This window comes from Micropterus salmoides, unplaced genomic scaffold, assembly GCF_014851395.1.
Source record: "Micropterus salmoides isolate LMB-PRFRI ecotype aquatic unplaced genomic scaffold, ASM1485139v1 Ms_hic_scaffold_18, whole genome shotgun sequence".
Classification (NCBI taxonomy): Eukaryota; Metazoa; Chordata; class Actinopteri; order Centrarchiformes; family Centrarchidae; genus Micropterus; species Micropterus salmoides.
The window spans coordinates 20,854,966-20,882,018 of NW_024040928.1; the positions used below are offsets into that span (position 1 = coordinate 20,854,966).

The 27,053-nt window shown below is 39.9% G+C and overlaps 1 protein-coding gene across 10 annotated transcripts in view; it reads left to right on the top strand.

Annotated features, from left to right (window-relative positions):
• The window catches only part of lama2 (laminin, alpha 2), a 224,143-nt gene that overhangs the window by 151,391 nt on the left and 45,699 nt on the right, over positions 1-27,053 (top strand). For 7 of the 10 annotated variants that reach the window (XM_038726304.1, XM_038726303.1, XM_038726305.1 and 4 more), the window contains 14 exons: positions 13-137; positions 306-392; positions 809-1,002; positions 4,671-4,813; positions 6,030-6,128; positions 8,106-8,217; positions 15,052-15,214; positions 20,770-20,848; positions 20,937-21,068; positions 23,221-23,337; positions 23,580-23,743; positions 24,654-24,792; positions 26,157-26,259; positions 26,622-26,738. In XM_038726304.1, the coding sequence (XP_038582232.1) occupies positions 13-137; positions 306-392; positions 809-1,002; positions 4,671-4,813; positions 6,030-6,128; positions 8,106-8,217; positions 15,052-15,214; positions 20,770-20,848; positions 20,937-21,068; positions 23,221-23,337; positions 23,580-23,743; positions 24,654-24,792; positions 26,157-26,259; positions 26,622-26,738 (1,774 nt within the window). The remainder of the gene's footprint in view (positions 1-12; positions 138-305; positions 393-808; positions 1,003-4,670; positions 4,814-6,029; positions 6,129-8,105; positions 8,218-15,051; positions 15,215-20,769; positions 20,849-20,936; positions 21,069-23,220; positions 23,338-23,579; positions 23,744-24,653; positions 24,793-26,156; positions 26,260-26,621; positions 26,739-27,053) is intronic. The other 3 variants (XM_038726307.1, XM_038726309.1, XM_038726313.1) reach the window with 1 other exon arrangement.

Here is a 27,053-nt window from a genome sequence, read left to right on the forward strand (position 1 = left end):
GTTTGTGTTTAGAACTGTCAAGACAACACAGAGGGCGATCGGTGTGAACGCTGCGCTCCGGGATTCTACGGTGTGGTCCGAGGTTTTCAAGACGACTGTAAACCCTGCGCCTGTCCTCTCACCAACCTAGAGAACAAGTGAACTTTCTCTGTTTATTCATCTCTGTATCTGTCAAGCATGTATTATGTTTTCATATTTGTATGCCATTCCATATACATTTCTGTCATTTTCTCAGCATTTTATTAGATGTAGACTTTCAAAGTATTAAAAGTCATTTTTTCAATAAAATCTCCTTCTGTGTCAAGTTTTAGTCCAACATGTGTAGCTGAGGGATTTGATGACTACCGATGTACCGCCTGTCCTGAGGGATATGAGGGCAAACACTGTGAGAGGTGAGACACAAACAGAAAATCACAATTATCCTATAAATATTGAGCAAGATAAGATGACATTTTAATATTGGACATAGAATCAACCAAATGCCCAAGACATTGTGACAAAGTTGTACACTGTTGACAACAACGGTATAAGTACTTTTTGGAATTTTCTAATACGAGGCGAGTAGTATGCTACATGTAAACATCTGGCGGGGACTACGGTCGTTTGTAGTGTGTGTACATTGTAGTGTAAATGTGTTTAAGCGTTTAAGCTTTCTTTAGCAGCAAGTAAGGAAATTTTATTCTCACTTCCTGTTTGTGCACCTTTGCCACCAGTTGTTTGCAGTTGTCATTAACAGCAATGAAAACTTCTTATTGCAAACAACAGTAGTACCTAACTCTTTCCTTCTTCCCATGTTACCCCCGTCCAGGTGTGCTACAGGTTACCATGGTAACCCGCAGATGCTGGGCAGTCGCTGCGAGGAATGTAAGTGTTCCCTGTGGGGGGCGTTGCCTGGACCATGTGACCCTGTCACAGGCCAATGCCGCTGCAGGGTCGGGGCATCGGGGAAGTCGTGTGACCAGTGCATGGAGAGGCATGTGTGTGGACCAGCTGGAATCATCTGTAAGACTAACGAACAGCTTTTTTTATTTAGTCTATTGTTGGTGCTCCTTTTTCCTTCTTCTTTTGTTGTCTTTTCTTTTTCTTTCTTTCTCTCTTCTTTTTTGTTTTTACTTTATTCAGGATATCTGCAGGTTGAAATATTTCACATAGAGTGTATATTATAGTTATGAAACAGGCAACAGATGCAGGTTTTACTGGTCAAAATTATGAGAATATTACGGTAATCTTAGTGCCAAACAAAAAGACCCCAGACCTTAACTTTACAATACCAGACCTAGAAAAAACAGCGCATTTGAAACTGCCTCTCTCCCTTTTTGTTCTGTTTTCTTGTATTCTATTCTCTCTGGTGGCCCACCACCCAGTCACCTGATGTTGTGACTTTTACTTTATTTTGGCAATGAAATGCAAATGAGCAGTTAAAGCTCTTTTCCCCGGTTGCCATGGGAGACAGGGGATCGTGGCAGAAGTCAGATTCAAGTCATTTAGAAAATAATTTCTATGTCATTTGGAGCTAATTTAAACTTAATATGGCCATAATGGCCTGGCCAATTCAGTTCCATTAGCATGTCTGGAGGTAAGAGAGTTTAGAAGAAAAGGTTGTAAGACAGAGGCTGATGTGAAATTGCTGCTGTCAGGTCAGAGAGGAAATTGGTTGCACAGGTCTTTATGTGTTCAGACACAAAGCGTGTGTTCATAAATTGGCAGTGCAAGTGCTGCAGTTCACCCTGACACCAAACCGGTCGCCTCTGCATCCAAACTATAATCACACACACAGAGAGGAGCGATCAGACTGCTGTTCACTTGTTGAAGAGTGATTGCACTCTGCGTTTTGCCTCTGCTCTGCCCTTTTTCCTCATTCTATCAGACGCAACCGAGCACTTTGGCACTTTGACAGCCTTGAATGAGGAACATACAGGTAGCTCTGCCATCTACCATATGACATAATTTGCATTGAAATGCAGCTAAATGTCAGTATGTGATGTCATGTGTTGCATTGATGAATGGTATACATGTCCTACATCTACAAGAGAGTTTATGTTCAAAATCTATTTTTAATTTCACAGTGAAACATACAATAATATGACCTCAAGAAATCGCTCAAGTTCCTCCCTTCGGAACCCATGTATGGAAAAAATATCTATGGTAGTCAATGGCGAGAGAGAACAATTTTTTCTATCCCATTTGAATTGTGCCCTGAATTACACATATAATTTTTGTAAATTTAAAAGATAATTTTGTATTTTGTAAAGTCGTCTCTCACTATTGACTACCGGACATATTCTTCCCTGAAATAGGGTCCCATTGTGATCCACTGGAAGGGAGGGAGCTCTCTATAAAATGATCATAAGAATCTCCGCCAACCATAAGCCCTTGATGATACATGATGTGTCCTGCACTATTTATGTACATTTAGTTTAGTGTAAAAAAAAAAAAAAAACTTTTCAGCATAATAACATATATAACCTAGATTTAAATCCAACCAAGATGCAGTACATCAAAAATTTGATCAGCAAAACCACCAGTTCCGAAGAAACTGTTGCCATCTTACCTTTAACTGTGCTATATTGGATATCTCCATTGTGTTTAAATATGTCTTTAAAATAAAGTTGGACTGGAAACTCCATATACAACTTTATTATTAATTGATTTATGTTCCCATTGTCAAAATTATATACTAAATGTGCCAACTATACAGCAACATGGTGCCTATAGCACAACTTTGACAAACTCACAGTGGACTCATAGATGCAAAGTAACTTGGAGGACAATAAACAAATAAAAATCAACAAAGGACAAGAGACGCCCGACCTGCAGCACAAAAACTATTCTCTAGATACAAAGATTAAACCAAACATTTAGCAGCTGTAAGTTACTGTCTAAGGAGCAAAGGTGTGTATTATTGCACTTGTATGTTGAGCATGTGTGTGTGAATTTCCAGTGTGAAGCACGAGTGTACTAAACTGAGCATAAGATAATCCTTGACATTCACTGGGGTTTACTTTGGCCCTTCACGGGGCTTCTAGCTTCTATGGTTGTGATAATAAATGATAATATGTTATACTTTTTATATACTGTGAAGTACAAATGTGATGATGTGCATCATTGGACAGAAAAATGTATGTTACCGTGGCCTGAGTGGCACTGCAGCTTAATCTGTCACAGCTCTGACCAAAAGTCTAATGACTTTGTATTGTACTTGAGTTCTGTGGCCGCCACTATAGCAGCTACTGTAGCTTTTAAAGATTAAAAGCTCACAATTCAAAACTCACATCCTCAAAGTGAAGCAAGTCTTACAGTTATTCAACCATTGATCACTTCTTGTCCGTACGTTCATCTGAGCTATCAGAGCTGCAAATCCATTTTAAAGCAATTTCATTTTTACCAAGTAGACTGTGCAGCCATAGTTTGCCTTGAAAATAAAGTCAGTGACCCTTTTTTATGTTGCCTAAAGCGAACCCCAACTTTAAAAATGTGTTTTATAGTATAATTTTGTACAGTATTGTGGCATGTAGTGCTCTACTGACACCCTGAGAACTTCAGGTGACCAAAGGGCTTATGGGGACAGTAAGACTACTATTTTGTCACCTAATTGCCTTTACAGTAATGTATGTCATAAAAATCTACAACAAAGTAAAGTAAGTTGAGTAGTGTTGAGTGTCAGGCTACATTTTGGCTAAATCATGTCAACAAAGACTCAGTAATTCTCCAAGCAAACTTTGTAGCCTAAGGTACACCATCTTGTTTAAACTCCTCAGTAGAGGAGACAGAAGCTAATTTGAGGATCTGTGGCTTGTCTTGCCAAACATAGTAGTGACAGGCAACCAGCCAGCGCCACCGAGAGCAGACAGTGATTGAAGTGAGGCTTTTTTGTCTATAAACGCTACCTTGTACCTGTATAGTACAGGATGTTTTCAAGCTGTGTGAATACACTCCGTCATCACTGGGATTCATGGCTTGGATTTGACAAGGAGCTTTTAACCCCCACATACAATGTACTAAATATTTACTGTACCTGTTTGTGTGTAAGAGTGTGACTGCATGGACGCATTAGTGTATTTGAGTGTTCTGTTTTTGCCAGAGATTGGATAGAGGAGAAACTGTTCTTATTTTATTTAATTTATCTTTGATTTCCCTTGTCAGAAATTTTAATTTCTACGATAAATCAGCCTCGGGCTATAGAAGGGAAGAGAAATTCACACACACACGATACAGGGAACTGTGGATGCGTATGTTTGAGTGAATTCCCTGACGTGCTTGCGTTAGTAGTGTGTGTGTGTAGCCTGCAGTGTGCGCTCATAATAGGTGCTTTTGCCTCTCTGTGGTGAATTTCATGCATTGGCAGCCCTGTCCTTCGGATGCCAGAGTCACTTAAACACAAAAACACAAGCAGCCGCTATGATCACACATTGATGTGTTTACATACTCACAGATAGAGTGTAGAAATGCATGTTCAGTTGTAAAGATACACATATGACTACCATTTTTTTCTTTCTTCTCTCATTTCCTTCTTCTCATTTTCCTTTGCCATGTCAAAACCCAAACTGCAGAAGTTTCCACATGTGCACACACAAAACTAATCAAACCATCTGTAAACCCCTCTAATAGATTCAGTTGGGATCATTGCACACTAGCTGTGTATGACTGTGTGTTTCTGTTTGTTTGTCTAGCCTGTGATGATGAGTGCTCTGGTCTGTTGATCAGTGACATGGACCGCCTGTATCGCATCATCACTGATGTCACCCTCACCACACCCCTCCCACCACCTTATAAGGTGTTGTACCGCTTCGAGAACATGACAGAGGAAATCAAGGTAAAATCTGTCTTTACCCGGTTGTAAAAGGATGTTTTTTTTTCAATTATTTTTTAACCCATGTCCTAATTCTAAAATATGTTAAGACTTTCAAATAATTTTAGTTATCAGTTTGTCTTTAACTGACCGGTCCCTAAGTCCAATTGTTGCTACGGCTGTCAAGTTTTTTCATTTTAGCACAGCACATACAGCCTGCAGTTTACAATGATAACAGTGCCAGATTTACCACGACACATTCTTAGTAATTTCCTTTATGTCAGATAGAAGAAGACAAAAGCGGGCTTCTCACTTATAGTCACCGATGATTTGACTGACTAGCAGTCTGATTTTATCAGCTGTATCTAGATAATAATTAAGCTAATGTTAGCTCCATCAATTGGTTGAAAAGACTGTTGTTTCCAGCTGTCTTTTAAAAGGAGAATGATGGCTACATGATATTGTGCCAAAAAAGGTCTGCATCCTCACCAGTTAATGATTCAGGTAGAAGACATAAATAATGGAACAACATCGCAGTGTAAATGATTTCTTTGTAGCATAACTCTGTTTTGATGATTAGATTATAAATCCGTTCATATTTTTAACTGTTTAGGAGAGGGGTTTGACAAAAGGTCTGTTGAAAGAATTGCTTTGGATGTTTCTTAGAAACAACTAGAAACACTTCCATAGAATAATTTCTGAGCATTGTAACTGTAACTGAGCATTCCATCTATATACATACTGTGAAGAATTGTAATGTAAGCATCCAAAAATCAAATATGTACAACATATTAAACATCCTATGTAATCAAAATGGAGTTATTAATATACATGATAGTCAAATTAGATGGCTCACTCAACCTGAGCTAGTTAAAGGAACATTGTTATTAACATCTGGTAGTGAGCTCCTCCTCCAATACAAATCATCATTTGGGACTGCTGAGCATTTGCATCGTCAACAACATGATAAACTTGCACTTCAGCATTTCAGAACTTTGTTCTCATAATTGGACAATTATTAGTATCATGTTTAGTGTGAAATAATTCAAATAACTTGAGTTTTATCATATGTGTTTTCTGTTTAATTATTTCTTTCTTCCTTGCCTCCTGCCCTCCCTTGCTTATCCTCTTCTTTTCAGCTATACAGCACAGAGTCAGGCAGTTTGAAAGCCTAGCCTTGGGCCAAAATGTGTCAGACATTTCTGTGTAATTCCTTCATCTCTCTGTTTCTCTCCTGCAGCACATGCTGTCACCTCAGAAAGCTCCGGAGAGATTACTACAACTGGCTGACTCCAACCTGGGATCACTGGTCGTTGAGATGGACCAGCTACACAGCAGGGTACAGTCACTTTTGTTTTTATTTCTTGGGTCGACTTTAGTATCTGTCATTGTCTGCCTTCCTTCCTCTTTTTATCCGTCTTTCACCCTCTCTTTCGGTGTCTGTCTCTAACATAACGAGATGGAGCAAATATAGACTGTCGCTGGAGTGAGATTATAGTTTAGGGCAACACTTATGTACAAAGAACAGCAAAGACAAAAGTCTTGTAATGTCTAAAACAAACTGTGCATTGCAATAGAGACAACACAAAACCCAGTCTAGCTAGTAGCGAGCTGCAGCATGTGGATTGACATAAAAGCAATGCAGAAACCAATTCAACCATTTTTCCAACATGTTGAGGGGTCTTTGACACATTTTTAAACAGAATTTTCACTTAACTAGCTGAGCATGAGTGAAAACCAGAATGTACAATGATGTGCTGCAACTATTTGGTCTGTAGAAGGATTAACCATGTTATGAGACAATGGACCCCTGAGCACCATACCCGGGTTAACCTGCTAGGGGAGCTGAGGTAAAAATATGTTGGTGGTCCCCTATTAACCCCTCTGTTCCTTCTGCTCTCTGTGGAATATGCAATACCACCTGGCCCCAGGTGTGCAGTGTGGTAATTTGATCAAACACAAATTAATTTAGGAATATGCAACATGTATGCAAAACTGATATAATAAAAGTTTCAAAACTGAATTTTGGCAGAGGGATCCTCTTCAAGCCAAGGCTTCAGGATTACAAAATAAAGCATGCTCCACCTTACAGGGGCTCTGTGGCGTTCTCTTGTTAACAAACAAAAGTTATGTTTACATTAATTTGCGTAGAATAACCTGAAACCAACAGCAAAATGTGACCCTGCCATCTAAACAAGTAGTGGAGAAAATCTCCAAAGTGCCCTTATCATGACAGTTGACATCGTACTTTAATGGCGCATATTCCAAAAACATTTTTATTTAAATTGGCAAAAACCAGTTGACACAAAGTAAAACTGGTGCTTTTTTGGGGCTGCTGGAGTCCATTCTGATAAGATAAGATGAAAAAAAAAAACAGACTTGGATCTAGATCAATATTGGCATCAAATCAGGTCATCCCTGAGTCTTTTTCATTTCCAACTAAAAATGTTAATAAGTTAGTTCAAACAGAGGGTCTTAGGGGTCCCCCTGTGGGCCTGTGCCTGGGAGACCCATTCGGGAATCCACGCATGCTTGAAAGTATTTCAAATGAATCATTGTTTGTGTTTTTGTATCAAACATATTCAACACCCGGAAGCATTTCTATGTCTTTCTCCTCATTCAGAATGCAAGTTGAAAATCGCAGAGTTGTATCTCATCGCAGTTGTGTCTCAAAGTTAACCAAAACAGAAAAGAAAATTCTTAAGTGGAGGGGGTCTACAAGTGCCAAGCGGAGAAAAATAACACTCACATTCATGCTGTCAAGCTACACCCTTTTAGGGACTGGGGCCTTGATATTTGTTGACAATGCTATCACCCACAACCCATCTCTCGCACACACACTAACACCAGATAAAATCATATAGCATGGTCTTGTCAAATCACAACAGTAATTATCTGCTCTTTCTTTTCGTGTGTGTGTTAGACTAAGTGTCTTGGGATGTGTTTTCAGGTCTGTCAAGGATTCATTCATCTCTCGTTTTCCTGGTCCTCTGTGTGTGTGTGTTTGTGTGTATGGGTCAGATGGGGTAAATGTGTGAGGTTGTGTTCTTTTTTCATGTCAATAATTCATCCATCTTTGTGTTTGTGTACGTTGTGGCACATACACACACACACACAATAATATTGATTGTGTGTATGTGTTGCCATCATCGTCTGCCATTCTTTTACATCTACTGTAAGCCCTCATCCCTCTGTCTTTTCCCTTTCTTCGTTAGACAGAAGTCAATATGTTCATTTATTCAACACTTGTTTATTATTTTATAATGTGTGTGTGTGTGTGTGTGTGTGTGTGTGTGTGTGTGTGTTGTGTGTGTAGGCCACTAAGGTGTCTGCTGACGGAGAGCAGGTTGAGGATGATGCTGACAGGATTCATAAACGAGCTAAGGACCTGGAGCAGTTCATCAGGGATACACTGCTGGGAGCTAAAGGTAGCAGAAATGAACACGATCTCTCATCCATTACTGCCTCCATGTCCTGCCAACTGGGATTTCTGGATTTATCAGTCTACTGTCTCACTAGTTTCATTTGTTATTAGAGTGCATCACATTATATTACATTATATTAAATATAAGGGATCCCTGTGGGAAATGAAGATTACATTAGGAGAATGGGAGATGTATGTAAGAACATGAAAAGGTGAAAAAATAAGCTAATGAAATAAATTATTATACTCACAGAACATATTAAAAAGCAGCTATTAAATTAAGATGTAGCAGAATGACTTTGACAATTTATTGCCTTTAAAAGAAACACTAAGATAAGAAAAGTGTTATTACTATGAAGAATAATTTCAGAGACTTGTTGTTCTAAAGCCTGTATTTACTCAATTATATCAGGCCCACCTTTTGAAGGAGAGACATCTTCGCAGTGAGACAACAAAACATCTTTCTGCCTCCTTGTTAGTTCACTAATGTAAAACACAATGGCTGATGGGCCGGCGGCCAGCTGCTGGTGCTCGGCGCCAGCTGCTGATGAAAAGTGTTGCCTGAACATTAAAACGGATCCAGCATCGCTAACCAGGTTGATAAAGAGTCACCCACCAAGATAATAGGGTGCAGTGGCTCAGTTTGTTTTATTTTGTTTGGAGCTAGTTAGCAAGTAACTGTGCTAGTGAGAGTGCACATGCAAAATGATGTTTCCACATTTGTCGGATAGAGGGAAATTGTTACGGTTGGGTGGTCGTTGGACTCGGTGAAGGTGTGGGAAAAAAGGGTTTTATTCTTGAGAACAAAACAATAAACTAGGCTTACGAAGTCAAGGCTTGGAAGCTAGAGAGCTTGTGGATCCAGGCGTTGGTGTGTGGCTGGCGATGTGAGGAGACACGAGGCAGCAGAGGTCTGAAAACAAAGTGAAGAGACACAGATAGGAACAAACTCTAAGGCGAAGAGGCTTGAGATGAACAAGAATCGTCTTAGTTTGGCCTACAACTGCATGGATGGTGAAAAACAATCTGGCACTTGCCCTCCAGAGGACAGGAGCTTAAGAGTAGAGCGGTGATGAGCTGATCTGCAGGTGTGGAGGAGACCCAGGTGCAGAGCCAGCTGCCACGCCCCCTGCACAGAGACAACCACAACCGAGAGAGACAGAGCAGAAAACCCAATCAGCAATATAACCTTAGTCATAATGTTGGCATGCATGCATGCTGTCATGTTGCAGCGTTTGAAAATGTTTCGGTCCACTTGATGAATGTAAGTCCAATATTTGCTCTCCTTTCAGCCCTGTTTTGTTCCCCACCAGCTTCCGAAGGGAAATGCCTCTTTTGCTGCTAAATGCTTGACTATGTTCACCAGCTAGTCGCTAATGTGTATCTGCTGGGAAAGTAGCATACAGTGGGGTTTCATGTTGCATGTGGAAAACAACACTAATGAAGCTGGTAAATCAAAACAGTAGAGCTGAGGGGAACTGCAGTCAAGTGCTAAGTCTATGTGGGGTTGTCACTACAAGCGACCACTTTCACATTCATATAAATTAAATTTAATCCATTGTTAATATAATAAATATTGACTAGCAGCTTTAAGCTGGTGGTGTTTTAAGGTTTTTACAGTGTCCATCAGCAGTTTTATATTAAATGAGTAGTAAATCAATTAATTAAAGTTCTTAATGTTTTTGTGGGTTTTTTTAGCCACAAACTACAAATATTAGATGTCCATCCACTGTTTCAGGTTTTAAAGGGATACCATACGATTCTGCAGACAGTTTGTTGATATTCACTCAATTGCCAAACAAACACACCCATCCCTTCACTGCTCCTTCAGAAACTCTGGCCCCTAAATTCTGTTGAAATATGGCAGATTCCACAGTCTGCTGGCCGAGGGCATGTTAGCCTCAATAAGGTGACATAGTTTTTGCAGTACTTTAGAAAGTGTGACAAGAAGTAAAGCTAACGTAGTCTTGCCTATAGTCGACTGTACGTCAAATAGTGTGTGTGTGTGTGTGTGTGTGTGTGTGTGTGTGTAGTCACTGAATAGTTAATGACTAAAATGGCATGATCCTTGTTTCATAACGCCTCTGCAAAAATTTGACCGTGAGATTGGCTGTCAAATCATGCTCCTCCGATCGAGCTGCTCATATAGGGTTGTGATGGCGCAATGGATAAGACACATGCCTTTGGTGTGAGAGACCCGGGTTCAATTCCCCACAGTGACCCATGTAACTTGTTTCACAATTTGTACTCTTCAGAGGTTTTTCTCAGCCATCTCTCCTTCTTCTCAGCACCTTGAGTCCCGTACTGAATCCAGCATGTTCATGTTTACAAATTTATCTGTCCCACTGCTCCCTTGCTCGAGTGCACTACCACCACCTGCCCGCTCCAAGCCATTTTGTTTGTTACATTTACTGAGCCAGGGCTGTGTAAGAAAACAGGATTGTTTTTACGGAGCACACAGAAAACGGAGAGCTAGTGAAGGAAATGCACACTGAATTTAACAAAGTGTTTGGGAATCACATAGTATACCTTTAATGTTGCATGATGCTATGTTCTCGCTGGTGAAAATTATTCTCTCAGAGGCCAAACTATGTGATACAGTCCAGATGGTTCAGTCTGGCAGAGGTGACTCTCTCTCTCTCTCTCTCTCTCTCTCTCTCTCTCTCTGCATATGTAACTACCAGAGAGTATTTCACTTCAGCGTCTTTTGGCCGGTGCAGCATCTCCTCCATCAGCCCCTGCATCAATGGCTGTGTGACCAGCTTGCGATGTGTTTTTCCCTCCTGCCAGTCACAGCCCTTACATGTGTTCCACTGGAAAGGATATAACTGAAGTCTAAAGGGGCTTTTTGTGCTTTTTCCGTCAGTGTCCTTCATGTGGAAACTTTGCAGTTTTTCTGTTTCAAGCCGTCTTTTCACCATCGCTGGCCAAAAGTGCCAACTTGCAGGTCACCTTGACCGCTTGGTTGAGATCTTCTCAAGTGGCTGCCAAAGCTCACAGAACCCCAATTAAACGCAGAGTAACTTTTACTGGTGTGGTTTATTTTGACAAATAAACGCAGGTCTTAATAAGATGCTGAGTCTAGTTTTTATTGAAGTTCTTAAAGGTTCAGTGTGCAATATTCAAGAGGATCTTTTGACAAAAATGCAATATACTTCACCATGTTGCGCTGCCATGTTTGTACAGTACCCCAAATGGACAGTCTTTGCAGAGCACGAAGAACAACAACAAGTAACATTAGCAGTAGTAGTAATCGACTGGTTTATTAAAAATAATATGAGACATTTGGAACTAATGGGGCATTCACATGCTCCTCAGATGGTCCCAGTTGTGAAGTTGTTCTTCTGACTTCAGTATGTGTTCATGTGCACTTGAAAAGGGAGGGGTGAGCGGGGACTGATGTTGCATTCATGTTGGGAAGGAATAATTAGAATCTTTTTTCCTCCTTAAATCTTTATTGCAAAAAGATAAAGTGTACATGAGACATATAGAAGTATACATAACTTTGATTTGTGCAAAATTACCTCATATACATATTAATAACTTGTAATTTCCAACGTAGTTATAACATTTAGTTTGCTGTCCATGCAGAGTAAACTAGATGTCTGCGTGTTGTTTATATGCTCTGATAATGCTAATCCAGCACGCTTGTAGTAGCGTCCATGTTGATTCCACATTCGGACTTAAGAGCACATGAACACATACTGAAGTCAGAAGAACAACTTCACAACTGGGACCATCTGAGGAGCATGTGAATGCCCCATTAGTTGCTGGTTGCAATTTGCAACCCTCGCCACTAGATGCCACTAAAACTTATACACTGAACTTTTAAAGCCCACCAGGTCACCCGTTTGACCTAAGCTGCTTTAATCATCATCAGCATGTAAAGGTATAAATGTTTAAACTTCTCTTCAAACTTTAAGCCACTTAACCCTGGAAAACTCCCCACACTGAAAAGAAAACAAATGTGCTCTATAATTCTGCAGTTTAAATGTATTATTTTGATTACCATTGTGAAATTTGAATGGCTTCTGGGATGAAAGAAAGTTACCAAACCAACACATTCTGACTGTACCGAAACTGTCCTCTCCTTGCTTCTAGCTCTCTGGCCCTCTGCCTAATCACCGCGCGTGCGTGCGTGCGTGCGTGCGTGCGTGCGTGCGTGCGTGCGTGCGTGCGTGTTTCTGAGAGGGGGAGAGAGAGGAAAAGAGTGTGTCGTGGCTCACTGGATGATTGAGAGTAGCAATTAGAGACTTAATTAGTGGCTAGGCTATCACAAACACACCACATACACAAACACTGGTGCAGATGTGCACACATTCATACAACGCAGCCAAACACAGACACACACACATAATGAGGCAAGAAAATACTGTACACACTTTTCTCAGTGTGTGTGCCCGTGTTTACTAGATACCATAATATGATTCCATCCACGTTTTAAGTGTTTAATTGGCTTTTAAATCCCACTATGTAATTATATGGCTGTGAAACACAGACTCGCATACAATTGCAGCATGCACACACACACACACATGCAGTACAGCTGTTCATTAGCATGATGGCTTTAGTTCTGTCTTGGCTCTAATCACATCATGTTTACATTTCAAATAAGAAGAAATGCAGTATTGCTACATACACACACACACACACACACACACACACAGGCCCACCTACAAACACACGCACTATTTAAGTTTCTTGCTTTAATCATACAATGTTTACATTTCAAATGAGAGAGGAATGCACCATCACTGTAGACAAATACCACACATACAAACAGCTTGCTGCACAGGCACATTACAGAAATACACAACACACTCATTACCCTCCTCTGTGTTGCTCTTGCACACACTCCTCATTAAGTTCCAGCAGAATTCAAATGAGCCTTGGAGTGTTTTAGTGCAGTTTCATGATTGATTGGTTAGAGATTTCACTGCCTTTAATTTGATAAAAGTCTCAATGTCTGTTTACTTTATTTATTTTATATACACACACACACACACACACACACACACACACACACACACACACACACACAGGTGCTGGTCATATAATTAGAATATCATCAAAAAGTTGATCTATTTCAGTAATTCCATTCAGAAAGCACTGCTCAGGTGTTATGAGAGCCCAGGTTGCTCTGATAGTGGCCTTCAGCTCTTCTGCATTGTTGAGTCTGGCGTATCGCATCTTTCTCTTCACAATACCCCATAGATTTTCTATAGGGTTAAGGTCAGGCCAGTTTGCTGGCCAATTAAGAACAAAGATACTGGTCCTTAAACCAGGTACTGGTACCTTTGGCACTGTGTGCAGGTGCCAAGTCCTGTTGAAAAATGAAATCTGCATCTCCATAAAGTTGGTCAGCAGCAGGAAGCATGAAGTGCTCTAAAACTTCCTGGTAGACGGCTGCGTTGACCTTGAACCTCAGAAAACACAGTGGACCAACACCAGCAGATGACATGGCACCCCAAACCATCACTGACTGTGGAAACTTTACACTGGACTGCAAGCAACGTGGATTCTGTGCCTCTCCTCTCTTCCTCCAGACTCTGGGACCTTGATTTCCAAAGGAAATGCAAAATTTACTTTCATCAGAGAACATAACTTTGGACCACTCAGCAGCAGTCCAGTCCTTTTTGTCTTTAGCCCAGGCGAGACGCTTCTGACGCTGTGTCTTGTTCAAGAGTGGCTTGACACAAGGAATGCGACAGCTGAAACCCATGTCTTGCATACGTCTGTGCGTGGTGGTTCTTGAAGCACTGACTCCAGCTGCAGTCCACTCTTTGTGAATCTCCCCCACATTTTTGAATGGGTTTTGTTTCACAATCCTCTCCAGGGTGCGGTTATCCCTATTGCTTGGACACTTTTTTCTACCACATCTTTTCTTTCCCTTCGCCTCTCTGTTAATGTGCTTGGACACAGAGCTCTGTGAACAGCCAGCCTCTTTAGCAATGACCTTTTGTGTCTTGCCCTCCTTGTGCAAGGTGTCAATGGTCGTCTTTTGGACAGCTGTGAAGTCAGCAGTCTTCCCCATGATTGTGTAGCCTACAGAACTAGACTGAGAGACCATTTAAAGGCCTTTGCAGGTGTTTTGAGTTAATTAGCTGATTAGAGTGCGGCACCAGGTGTCTTCAATATTGAACCTTTTCACAATATTTTCTGAGATACTGATTTGGGGGTTTTCATTATTTGTCAATTATAATCATCAAAATTAAAAGGAATGAACACTTGAAATATATCAGTCTGTGAGGAATGAATGTATAAATTATACAGGTTTCACTTTTTGAATGGAATTACTGAAACAAATCAACTTTTTGATGATATTCTAATTATATGACTTGCACCTGTGTGTGTGTGTGTGTGTGTGTGTGTGTGTGTGTGTGTGTGTGTGTGTGTGTGTGTGTGTGTGTGTGTGTGTGTGTGTGTGTGTGTGTGTGTGTGTGTGTGTGATATATATATATATATATATATATATGATGATATCCGCGACCCGACCCCGGATAAGCAGATGAAGATGGATGGATGGATATATGATGATTTTAGCTGTTGCCATGGGATATGACATAAACTAAAACACAGTGAAACAGCAACACATTCTATAACATTTTGAATCTATTTTTTAGTTAGACTGTTATATATACTATACACACGTATACTTTTATGTAGTTTTCAGTGTTGATGAATACTAATGAAGTTTCACTGATATTTCCCTGAGATACAGGGATTGAATCTGGAATAAAATGTTTCTTTCAGTGCTTGTATGAATGCAGCAACATGAACTGAATCTGCCCACCTTTAGCATCCTCACAGCAGTCTTTCTGTGCGTCTGTGTGTCCAGACCTCCAGCTGAAGGCGGACGAGTTGAACCAGACTCTCTCGCGGAGAGATGGAACTCCAGACAAAAGCCTGAAGGAGATGAAGGAGGAGATCCAGGCTATGCTAGCCGAGATGAGAAAACGACAGCTGGGAGGGAAGAAAAGCATTGCTGAGGAGGAGATGGAGTATGGACACACACACACACACACACACACACACACAGGTCATGTATCTTACTCCCACACACAAAAAAACACAGATTTTGAGAAAATGTAGCAAATAGACCAGTCACACCACACACATGATGAGCATGCACACATACATGATGAGCAGAGCATAGGTGTAAAATTTTTTGATAAACGGAGTGTAAACATGCCAAGAATAGTGTTTGGAGACAGGAAGAAAGAGAACATGTTTGCTGTTGAACTTTTTAGTTTTTTGTTGTTTGTAGAGTTTTTGAATGTTTTTGTCTTAAGGGTTGTTTTTGTTTATCCCTTTTAAGTCTTGTTAGTTGATTTGACCAGAATCCCCATTCCCCTCATAGCTGTTTGCATGGAACCACACTTTTTTTCACTAACTTGTTTTGCTTTTTATATTTATTTCTGTGTTTTCACACATACCTGTATGCTAAAGCATTCACCTTGTGTGTCTTAGATTGCCTGCTGGGATTCAGTCCCACTTTTCCATGGTCTGGCTTGTTGTTCTGCAACACTAGAGTAGTCAGAAGTGGAATATGCATACAATTCACCTTAATAACTTTGTAAAAACACTTTTTGAAAACTCTTACATGCATACTATAGAAAATTGTAAACTCTATTATGAGTGCAACTTATTTACACTAGCAAAATTACAATTTCTTTCCTCCAGATCATGTGTACTGTCATGTGTAAAAAAATTTTCTCAGCATATTTCAATACATGTTACACGTTTTTAGATAATTTTAAGTATTTTTCCTAGTGTTTCATGCCACCGAAGGCTTCTGTTAGTTTTTTTTTAATGAAAATTAATCATTAGCGCCTGATACTTGAGTTGTGTAGTGCATTGATATAAACAACAGTCCGTGCAGAGTGAAGAATTGCTTAAAAAGTATGCACTGTGTTAGGTGTTACTCATACTGATTATGTAACTTTGACAAAAAAATGAATGCAGATTTGATGTTTACTAGAAGTCTTTAAGAGTCAATCAGAGTCTGATTGATTTTCATATCACACAGAAATGAATAGAGCTCAGTGGATGTCTGGAGTGTTAGAAAAAATATAACAACAACAGGATTGTTTGCAAAATGGCTAGCAGTGATGTAGAGCATACATGATATGTAGTACAGTAAGGTTAAATAATGGAAACCCGCTGGTCCTTAAATTTCTTTCTTTGATTTATTGATTTCTTTCTTTGTTGAGTACATATCTTCAGTTGAGCAGACATCTGATCGCCACATATCCTAAAGCCATGAAGTTTTGCTGATGTTTTAACCAAGTGTTTCTCTCTCTCTCTCTCTCTCTCTCTCTCTCGCTCTCTCTCTCTCTCTCTCTCTCTCTCTCTCTCTCTCTCTCTCAAGGCATTTAATGGAATTAGTAATCTACTCTCTTCACTACCCCTCCCTGTCTGTCTCTTTCAGCAGTAAATGTTGACGAGGTCGATAAGTTAATTAAAAATACTGGATTGCCGAAGGGGTAGAAACAGAGAGAGGCATACAAAGAATGTGAAGGAAAGTCGCAGTGGGAGAGGAGAACAACTGACAGATGGACAGAGAGTTGTAGTTGGAGAGAGTATGAGAAAAAGAGAGACAAAGAGAAATTGCTACTGCCACTGAATGACTTGTCTGTCAGTCTGTGGTTGATTATTTGACTAAAGCCTGAGGGGAGGTTTCAGCCAGAGCAGCAGAGAAAAACACAAGCATCAACAAATGTTAAAGAGATGCTTCAGCAAAATGAACAAAGCTGGCACCGTTATGAGTTTCATATTTTCCCATATTTATTTTCAGTATGTTGATGGTCTGAAAAGTTTGCGTACATGACTTTTCATTCATATACTGTATTTCATATATATATATATATATATACTGTCTGTTAATAGGCAGTAGGGTAACACCCCTCCCATTTGTTTTTACTTAGTTATATTCTGTTTTCTTCATGCTAATCCCCACAGGGTTCATTAAAGTTTCATCAGACCCAATCATTACCTTGCATAGATCCCCAAAACTGTGTGAAATTGTCCTCTGAGTGATGTCAAGTGGAGGACACTAGATTCTTGTTGCCTTAATTAATGCTGAAGGTGAAAAATCAGAGTCATTAAGGGACGCTATGGTAAACATATGGTTATTAAACTGTTTTAAAATAGTTCCAAAGTGAGATTGCCTTCTAAAAAATGCCAAAGCAAAATGTAACGAGTAAATTTGGAATGAACTAAAGGCTGTATTGCAAACCTTGATGGTGGATCAAATAAAGCGAAGCATTCAAGATAGTTCAGCCAATCAACCTGAGTCAGGCACCACAACCACATGGCATGCTGTTTTCAGGGTAACATATATCTAGAGGACCATTTTCATAGTGGCAGTGTACCTAAAGGTTCAGTGTGTAATATGTAGGAGGTTCTATTGACAGAAATGCACTGTAACAGGTCCCCTTACATTGAAGTTGCCATGTTGCGCACCATCATACACACAAGGTAGAAAAACAACAATAACAAGTAGTACAAATTTGGACAATATGAGGACCACACGTATGATTAAGGACAAGAGCCGACAGAGCGTGTTGGCCACTTTAGTTTCTCATTCTCACTTGGAAAGGGAGGGGGGAGCAGTGAGTGATGGTGTATTCATGTGGTGTCGGAATAATCAGAATCTTTTTTTCATCCTTAAATTTTAATTGCAAAAAACAGAAATAAAGTGTACATGGGACATAAAGAAGTGTACAGAACTTTGATTTTGATTATCACATATTGCGTATATACATATTTTGCCCACATGTAATCTGTAATATGGTTAGAATTGTTAGTTTGCTGTCCATGTAATAATTATAATACATTTTATTTCTATAGCGCTTTTCAGGGCACTCAGACACTTTACAGTAAAACCAGAAGTTATGTACATTTAAAACAGACTAAAAAACATAAATAGCAAAATATAAAATATATGAACAGTAGGTAAAAACATGTGGTGCGGAAATACATAAGAGCGAAAGGGCGACCATATCAATAAAAAAACAGCAGCAGGTGCAATATAAAATTATTTGAGGTTAAAAGCTAATCTAAAAAGGTGGGTCTTGATAAGTGATTTGAAAGAGTCCATGTCGCTGCTATCGGATGTGTATGGGTAAGGAGTTCCATAGGGAGGGGGCTGTGATGGTGAAAGCTCTGTTGCCCCAGGTACGGTGCTTGGTCCTTTTTTGTGGGGACAGGAGGTTAGTGTCAGAGGAGCGGAGGTTACGGGAGGGATTGTGGTGGTGGAGCAGGTCTGTGAGATTGGAAGGGGCCTTTTTATGGAGGGCTTTATGTGTGAGGAGGAGGATTTTGTATTGAATGCGTTGGGGAACGGGGAGCCTGTGAAGATTCTGGAGGACAAGGGTATTGTGGTCATGGGTGTGTGTGTGGGTGAGGAGGCGGGCAGCAGAGTTTTGGATATATTGAAGTTTATTTAGGGCTTTGGCAGGTGAACCATAAAGGATGCTATTGCAGCAGTCAATTCTGGATGGAATGAAGGCGTGGGTCAGGGTTTCGGCAGCAGAGAAGGTGTGGATGGGCGGAGACGGGCAATGTTTTTGAGGTGAAAGAAGGCAGTCCTGTTGACATGATGGATGCGGTGATCAAAAGTGAGGTTGTCAAAGATGACTCCAAGGTTGCGGATGTGTGGGGATCGATACAAGGTGGAGTTGTTGATGGAAAGGCTGAAGTTGTTGGTGTTTTTTGTGAGTGATTTGGGGCCGATGATGGTCATGTCAAATTTATTGTAATTGAGTTGTAAGAAGTTGGTTTGCATCCAGGTTTGTATGTTGGTGAGGTAGTTGGTCAGAGTTGCAGAGGTAACTGTGGTGATGGTTTGATGGAGATGTAGATCTGGATGTCATCGGCGTAGCAGTGGAAGTGGAGACCATATCTACGTATGATATTACCAAGTGGCAGGATGTAAATGATGAATAGGAGAGGACCAAGCATTGAACCTTGGGGGGGACACCTTCTGACAAAGGAGCAGTGGAGGTGCAGTTATTGATGTTGATTGACTGTTGTCTGTTGGTGAGGTAAGAGCGGAGTCAGGAGAGTGCGGTGCCAGTAATATTGTAGCGTGAACTAAATGTCTGCGTGTTGTTTATATGCTCTGATAATGCTAATCCAACAAACCTTTGTAGTAGCGTCCATGTTGATTCACATTCCGACTATAGAGCACATGAACACACACTGAAGTCGGAAGAAAGACATTCATAACTCGGGACCATCTGAGGAGCATGTGAATGCAACGTGAGCCACTGGTTGCAATTTGCAACTCTCACCACTAGATGCCACTAAAACGTACACACTGAACCTTTAAGGGGTGGGTTATGTTAGCAAAGAAGTAGTTTGTACAACATGTGGTCCGATCACATGGGAAGGCAGAAGTATTTATATGCTGTTGGACACACTCAATGGCGGCTTGAAAAGTCTGCCCTCATAGAAAGGTGCAAGTTGTTATGATCGTTGGAATGTAGGGGTAACAGCGCAGTGTTGCACTCAGATGTGCACAAAGTGGCAAAAATAGTGTGTAAAGAATAGAAAAAAGTTTACCAATTGCTGCATGAGATGGTTGTCAGTGTCAGAAAGTTACAGAAATTGTACGCAGCCTCTCCTATTCATATGTTGGAAATATGTGGGGGGGAGGGGCTGTTTGACCATGTAACACGCATTTCTGATGGCATATACTAGCCCCTTAAACCAGCAGAGCTCTGCTTATTCCTTTGCTGCATGCCTGCTGCCACACTACTTTCCCTTAGGTGGAAAATTATTATGCTCCTCACTCCTAGCTGTGCTTAGTCAGGTGTCTCCTTGTGGAAAGTGAGGGGGTCAGAGCCAAGATGCCAAATATGAACGCTGTATATTCACATAACACATTCCATGTGAGTTGGCTGACTTGACTATAGTTAGGGTGATAACGGCAAAACAAAGCTGTGAATAATAGATGTAATGCCCCTTTAACAAAGCTTACCTCAGCTTTGGGTATTTGTTGCTTTAAACTGAATGCATACTGGATGTGATGAATAATGTATGCCTTTGAATATCTTCATCCGACACACTGATAAGGCCCATGTCTGCAGTGGTTAGGTTTTAGTTATCCTTTAGAGTCTCGCTGTCCACCAATTTTATCCGTTGCTGTTATTGATATAGCGTGCCATGCTACAGCATACATTAGCACATGTTGCTTCGCCCGCCCACCCAGTCACATGCAAACACACACACGTTAGTGAAATGATATTTGAAATGTTTTACACTGCCACTATTTAATCCAACTTAGCCTGAGGGGTCAATACAAGAAAATCGGAAATTTCATTCCAGCATTTCAATATTCAGTCATATGGAGTGATTATTGTCTTCGCACTTGCACGGGCTCTGTCATGCATCACAATAACTCTCCACTTCTCTCCTCTCCTCTGTGAATTGTCGCATTCACATATACTAACTTGTTCTATGGTTCCACTTTTGTAAGCCATGAATAACACTGTGTTAAATGACCAAAATTTAAATGTAAATATCCTAATGCATCCCTTCCTTCTTCCAGCCTAGCAGAGGAGTTGTTTCAGAAAGTGAAAAGGTTATTTGGCGACCCTCATCAGGCTACAGAAGACCTGAAAGCAGAGGTAATTCATTTCTAATCTTTACCCCTTTTGTCTTCAATGTCCCTAAAATGATGATTTTAACTTAATGCGCCCCCATCTGCTTCAATAGATAAAAGAGAAGCTCTCAGACCATGAGGAGAAGCTCCAGGAGGCCCAGGATCTACTCCAGGAGGCCCAGGAAAAGATGAGGCAGACTGGCTCACTGGCTGAACAAAACCAAGCTAACCTCACAGCCCTAGAGGTAGAGATACCACAAACTCTCCCATGCCTACGCAGACAAATAATTTTTATTCCCATGATTTGCTCAATCGTGTGTAGTGGACTTTTGTTAGACTTCTACTGTGACAAAAAATTAATGGCAAATGAACACAATATTTCATTTATGGAAGTGAATATATTCAGTCTATTTAGACTTTCTTGTGCTAAAGAAAGACATGCAGCAAGTCCATGCCACCGAGGGTGAAGGGTTTTAAACAAATGCCACGTAGTAAGTAAAGTTATTGAGCATAGCCTGCTAGCTAATTCAAGCAGACAACTTAAGTCACGCTGCTACATTCACATGTGACATACTCGTACTCATACTTTTCTAACGCAACCTTTAGATTAGATTTTATTTGTCCTTTTCAGGAAATTTGTTTCCACCATCTATACCTACGTACATTGCCTCACATATAAACAACATGAACATACTACATAACAACATACTGTACATTTTATACACAAATTGACACCCAAACCAGAAATACTTTTTACTTAGCAGAAAGAAGAATGTGTTGAGAGGATGACTAATGTTGTGTACTATTATGTGTGCTTTCCGTAAAATGGCTTTCTGTTGAGATCAGAGAGGTTGGGGGCATTATTTGTGATGCGTGTAAGTTTGTTCCTACAGGGACGTGTTGAAATAACAAATTGAACAGTAAAGAAGGATTTGCAGTAAATAGGTCTATCTTAGCTGACCCGGTCTATTTGTTCTACTCTTTCGGTCTGCTTAAACAGATGCTGCTACAATGCTTACATATATAGTCTTTCATCAGCCTTGCACATCAAACAAGCTGGTTGATTGATTCCTGCCAGGAAGCTCATTTGAAACTGACTGAACATGTAAAAGTTATACTTCCATAGGAGTATTAAAAAAAACAGTAAATGTGAACATCTCTGACAACTGCACGTCTGTTGACGTGCTGATGGACAAGCACGTTCCAAGTGTTTTCTTTGGGTGTGAAAAGGTAACACCAGACCTTAACTGTCTATACTCTTCTGTCTATATATGTTTTTATGTTAATATAATCCATGTGAGTAGGATGATTTATATGACATTAGTTTTGAAGTGAGTAACACCTGTTGAGTAATGGATTACTGTTTTGTAGGTATTGAGACTATAAAAAAGAGCATTTAAAATTTTGGGGTTGGTCTCCTGAAATGAAAAAGTCATAAAACTCCAAAAGAAAGGAAAGTCAGGAAGTTTATTATACGTGTCCTAGAGGAAGCATTCTGCTGTGATCACTCTATTTTTCTTTTTCTTTCTTTCTTTCTTTCTTTTTTTAATATCCATCTTTGTCACTCCCTGACCCTGCAGTCTTTCCCTCTATAAATAAAAACTTTATGCAGTGAAGGAAGTGGAATACGCACACAACACACTGGGGTTATACAGACGTTTTTAGAACTAGTCTGTACAGAAAATAATGATTTCCCTGAAAGATTGCTCTGTCATTATTATGGGAGACAAAGTTTCAATTTAGAATGGACTTCAGCGAACTGACCAAAACATCCACTTCTTTGCTACTGGTTTGCATCGGCATATCTATCCATTATGGATTAAAAACTTCACGAAATTATGTTTTGCAGTCATACTCATTTTGAGGCATTTTTTATACAAATAGAATGACAAAGACAGGCTTTGTCCATGAAATCCACCACATCATCACCAGGCGCTCATTGTGGTTGTATGTTCATTAAAACTGTAATGATTAATTAATTAGTTTGGAATCAGAAAACTGATCAGCAGCTATTTAGATTATTGATAAATCGTTTAATTTTTCATGAAAAAAGACCAAATCTTACCTAGTTTCTAGTTTCTTTAGTCTGAAGTGTTTTAATTTTCTGCTTTTCGTTGTCTTGTGTAATATTGAATTGAAGATCTTTAGGTTTTGGATTGTTGGTCAGACAAAACAGGCAATTTGATGACATCATCTGGAGCACACTGTAGTGGAAAATATTGTATTATATTATTACTAATATGTGACATTTTATAGACCAAGTGATAAATCGAATTGTCGAGAGAACAATCATCATATTAATCTGTAATGAAAAGAATCATTAGTTCAACCCTCATGTTCATACTTTGGCGCATGAGAATGATGTTCAGCTATTTATCCTTGTTTGTTTTTTTCCAGAGGAAGCGCTCTGCAGTAAGCGGAGTGAAACAGGAAGCACAGGATGTCCTAGGCGAAGGAGAACATCTCCTGGATGAGGCAAACCAGCTATTTGTCAACATCAACAAGGAGATAGAGGTACTAAAGTCAACCTTCTGCCTGAGGTCAACTTTGTGTCTTTCAGTTACAGGAAAGAGGAGTCTGTAGGAGTAGAAGAATATCTCTCTGTGTTTTGACTTTGTCTCAAATAATTGTATTGGCATTTAATACATAAGTACTACCTGAAATAATTAGCAAGGATATTGCCATGGACATGTTAACATGGCAGCAGTAAATACTAACAATGCAATGTGAAAAGAGCTTCTGATTTCTGTCTGTAGGACTTGGAGGAGATGCAAAGAGATCTGGGCCCTCTTCATGACTCGCTGGATAATAAAGTCAGTCGCCTCACCGATGGTTTAAGTGATGGCCGTCTGGCTAATAAGGTGCACGATGCAGAGGAACACGCTAAGCAGTTGAATGAATCTGCTGCCATTTTGGATGGGTAAATATGAACACATTTGTACATGTTCACACCTAGGTAAAAACATGTAGGATCTAGATGGGGCTGAAACTAGCAGATGGATATGTTCTGATGACTGTTGGCTCTTGTAACTGTTTTTCTACTGCTATTTTTCTTATTGTCTAATTGACACAAAAATTACAACATGTATTTTTAACAAAATAACTGTTATAAGTTCCCTAGAAGCAACACTGCTTCATTCCGAAACATAGTGCATCAGGGAAGTACACTTACCTTCTCTTCGGACCATGACCAAACGACTCCCGTGAAACTGAAGCAAACAAATCCGCCCCTAGAGTGTAGTGCGTCTCCAAACGAACTAACCACACGCGCACCGGTGACTAATCATCTGGTCAACCACGTGCCAAACAAACTTTTCAATGAATTACTCAAACAAACTAAATAACCTACAACTTAACCCGATGGACGAGCCCCCATTTGTCATAATCTGGCTTTTGTACCGTGACAAATATGGGGACACACCATGTTGAAAGTATAACAAAATAATTTATTTTTACCAAATAATGAGCAATAAATCTAAATAGAACATAAAGTAAAGAATGTAGACCCTAATGTAACACCGGCTGCTCCACCAAATGACCCAGCAGACTAGCCCTGATTGACCCCAACTCTTAACAAACTTTATGAGGACAGAGTTAGTGCGCAGAGGTCCATTCAAACCAGCACTGGATTTTTCTAGAAGGCAGTTTGTTTACATGGCTTACGACTCAGGCAGGATGGCCACATAGCATAATTTTGCTATGTGGAGGTCAGGACTGGCTCTCTCAGGAGTGTTCTGCATATGGGTTTTCATTACTTAACAAAATGTGCATGTAACATATTAAAAGGGAAATAACATATTGACATCTGTTTCTCTCTTTTGTCCTTGCAGCATTTTGGCTGAAGCTAAAAATCTGTCCTTCAATGCAACAGCTGCCTTCAAGGCCTACAGCAATATTAAAACAAATGTCGATGCAGCGGAGAAAGAGGCAAAGGCAGCTAAACAGAGGGCAAGTGAGGCACTGGCTTTGGTAAATAGACACATATACCAATACACAGAAACACATATACACAACTATTGACTAAATTCAAATAGTAATTTCTTACCTCTGTTCAGAATAGCTGTTTCCTTCAGGGTTTAATGAAGACACATATTATGTGTAATTCACTATGAGAAAAACATCCTGTGCCCAATTAGTCTCCTTTTCCATGTTTTCCAGTAATTTCTCTAGTACAGAAGTGTCTAGAACAGCAAATATTCTCCACTGAACTATATTGTAGTTGTTGTTGTTGTTGTTATTATTATTATGCTATATGTGATCAAGTACAAACAAGTACAAGCATTCTAGCTATTCAGATTATGAAAGTGTATTTTATGCACAAGAGGGGTGGGGGTGTGTGTGTGAGAGAGTGAGTGAGTGATCGGGCTTGTGTGTGTGTGTGTGTGTGTGTGTGTGTGTGTGTGTGTGTGTGAGATCGGGCCTTGTGTGTGTGTGTGTGTGTGAGATCGGGCTTGTGTGTGTTTGTGTGTGTCTTGCATGCAGTAACACTAATGTAAGCTTGGGCTCCCCATTAGTCATGGCTGAGAGATCAAAGCACTTCTCTGTCCCTCTTCTTCCTTCTCTTTTCCCCTCTCCTCCTTTCATTATCATGACCACACACACCTGAAATCTCCTTTTTCCTTCCTCTTTCCTCCTTTTATTTCTTAATTTATTCATTTTTTTTCTTTTTCAACTCTTTTTTCCCTGTTCTTGTCCTTGTTTCACACTTTTTCACATTCCTTTTTAGTGCACTCTCCATTTTCACATTCCTTTTTAGTGCACTCTCCATTCGTTTACTTTTGTCTTGGATACATTACTCGTCTTTGATTTTCTTTTACGCTTTATTCCATCATAGTTTCTTTTCCTCTCTATTCTTTTTATTTTTTTGTCCTGTGTGCCAATTCATTTATTTGCAGTTTTATTCTTTCAACATTTTCTTTTCTACTCATCCCCCTTGTTTGTTTTTTCCACCTATGTGTCTTTTCTTTATTTATTTCTTTTTTTTCTTTTCCTTTGCCAAGAAATAGGTAAATGGCAGAAGAAGAAATGGTTAAAGAGATAGGGAAAAGAAGCAGAGAGGGGCTGAAGGTGGAGAATGAATATGAGGAGGTGTTAAGTCTGCTGAATACCTTTTTTTCAGAATATCATTTAGCAATGCAAAGTAGTGGCGCTTTGATCTTACAGAAGTTAGTATGCAGATTACTGCACCTTTTTATGTGTCACAAAACATATTTCATGTGTGGGATCTAAATTATTCTGGAAGCATTTTAGTGAAGGAATGCTAAGTCACAGCTTTTGCATTGTCGCTCTGTGTGTGTGTGTGTGTGTGTGTGTGTGTGTGTGTGTGTGTGTAGGCTTTAGGTCCTGAGTTCCCAGTAAAGGAAGCAGCTCAAGGTGCCCTTCAGAAGAGTCACAAACTGCTAAACCAAGCCAAACAACTTCAAAATGATGTGAAAGGTAACCATGAGTATGTGTGTGGATGTACAATATATTGCAAACAGAAAAACTATATATTGTATAAAATGAACAGTATAATGATATAGGTAGACTACTAATTGTTGTACAAGGAGCTGTGGTCTATAAATGGATTATAGTAATGATATAAATATGTATTACATACAAGTGTTGAGTTTTATTCATTTGAAATACTTTATCTGCTTTTAATGTCACTCTCTGTCTGCCTCTCTTTGACTTACTTTCGCTCACTCTTCCCCATTTGGGAGGTGAGGAAAGTATTTTTATTAGTAGGTAGCCTTGGCTTCAAATCAAACCGTCATCATCATCGTGTGTGTGTGTGTGTGTGTGTGTGTGTGTAATAGAGAATGCAGATAGTGTGGCCGGACTGAAGAGCAGAGTTAAAGCTGCCAGAGACAAAACCAAAGACCTGCTGAAAGCTGTCAACGGAACCATGGCAACGCTCAACGCTATCCCCAATGGTATGATTTCACAAATACACAGTCTAGGTGCATGTGCGTGGGAGAGAGATAAAGGGAGAGTGGATCAATATCATTGTGCTGATAGAGGTCAGTTGCTCTGGTAAACTCAACTTGACACATGTCAGTACTCCCAGAAACACACACAGCCCCATAGAAGTGCAATGCAGTGATAGCGAAGTTCTTGAACCACAGTGATACACACGGTTGAGTTTGGATCAACACACAGAAAACCGTTAAATTTAGCTACTGCAGATTAGAAATGGATGACCTACAGGCTTGACACAAAATGTTAAATTCAAAATAACACAGTAATGT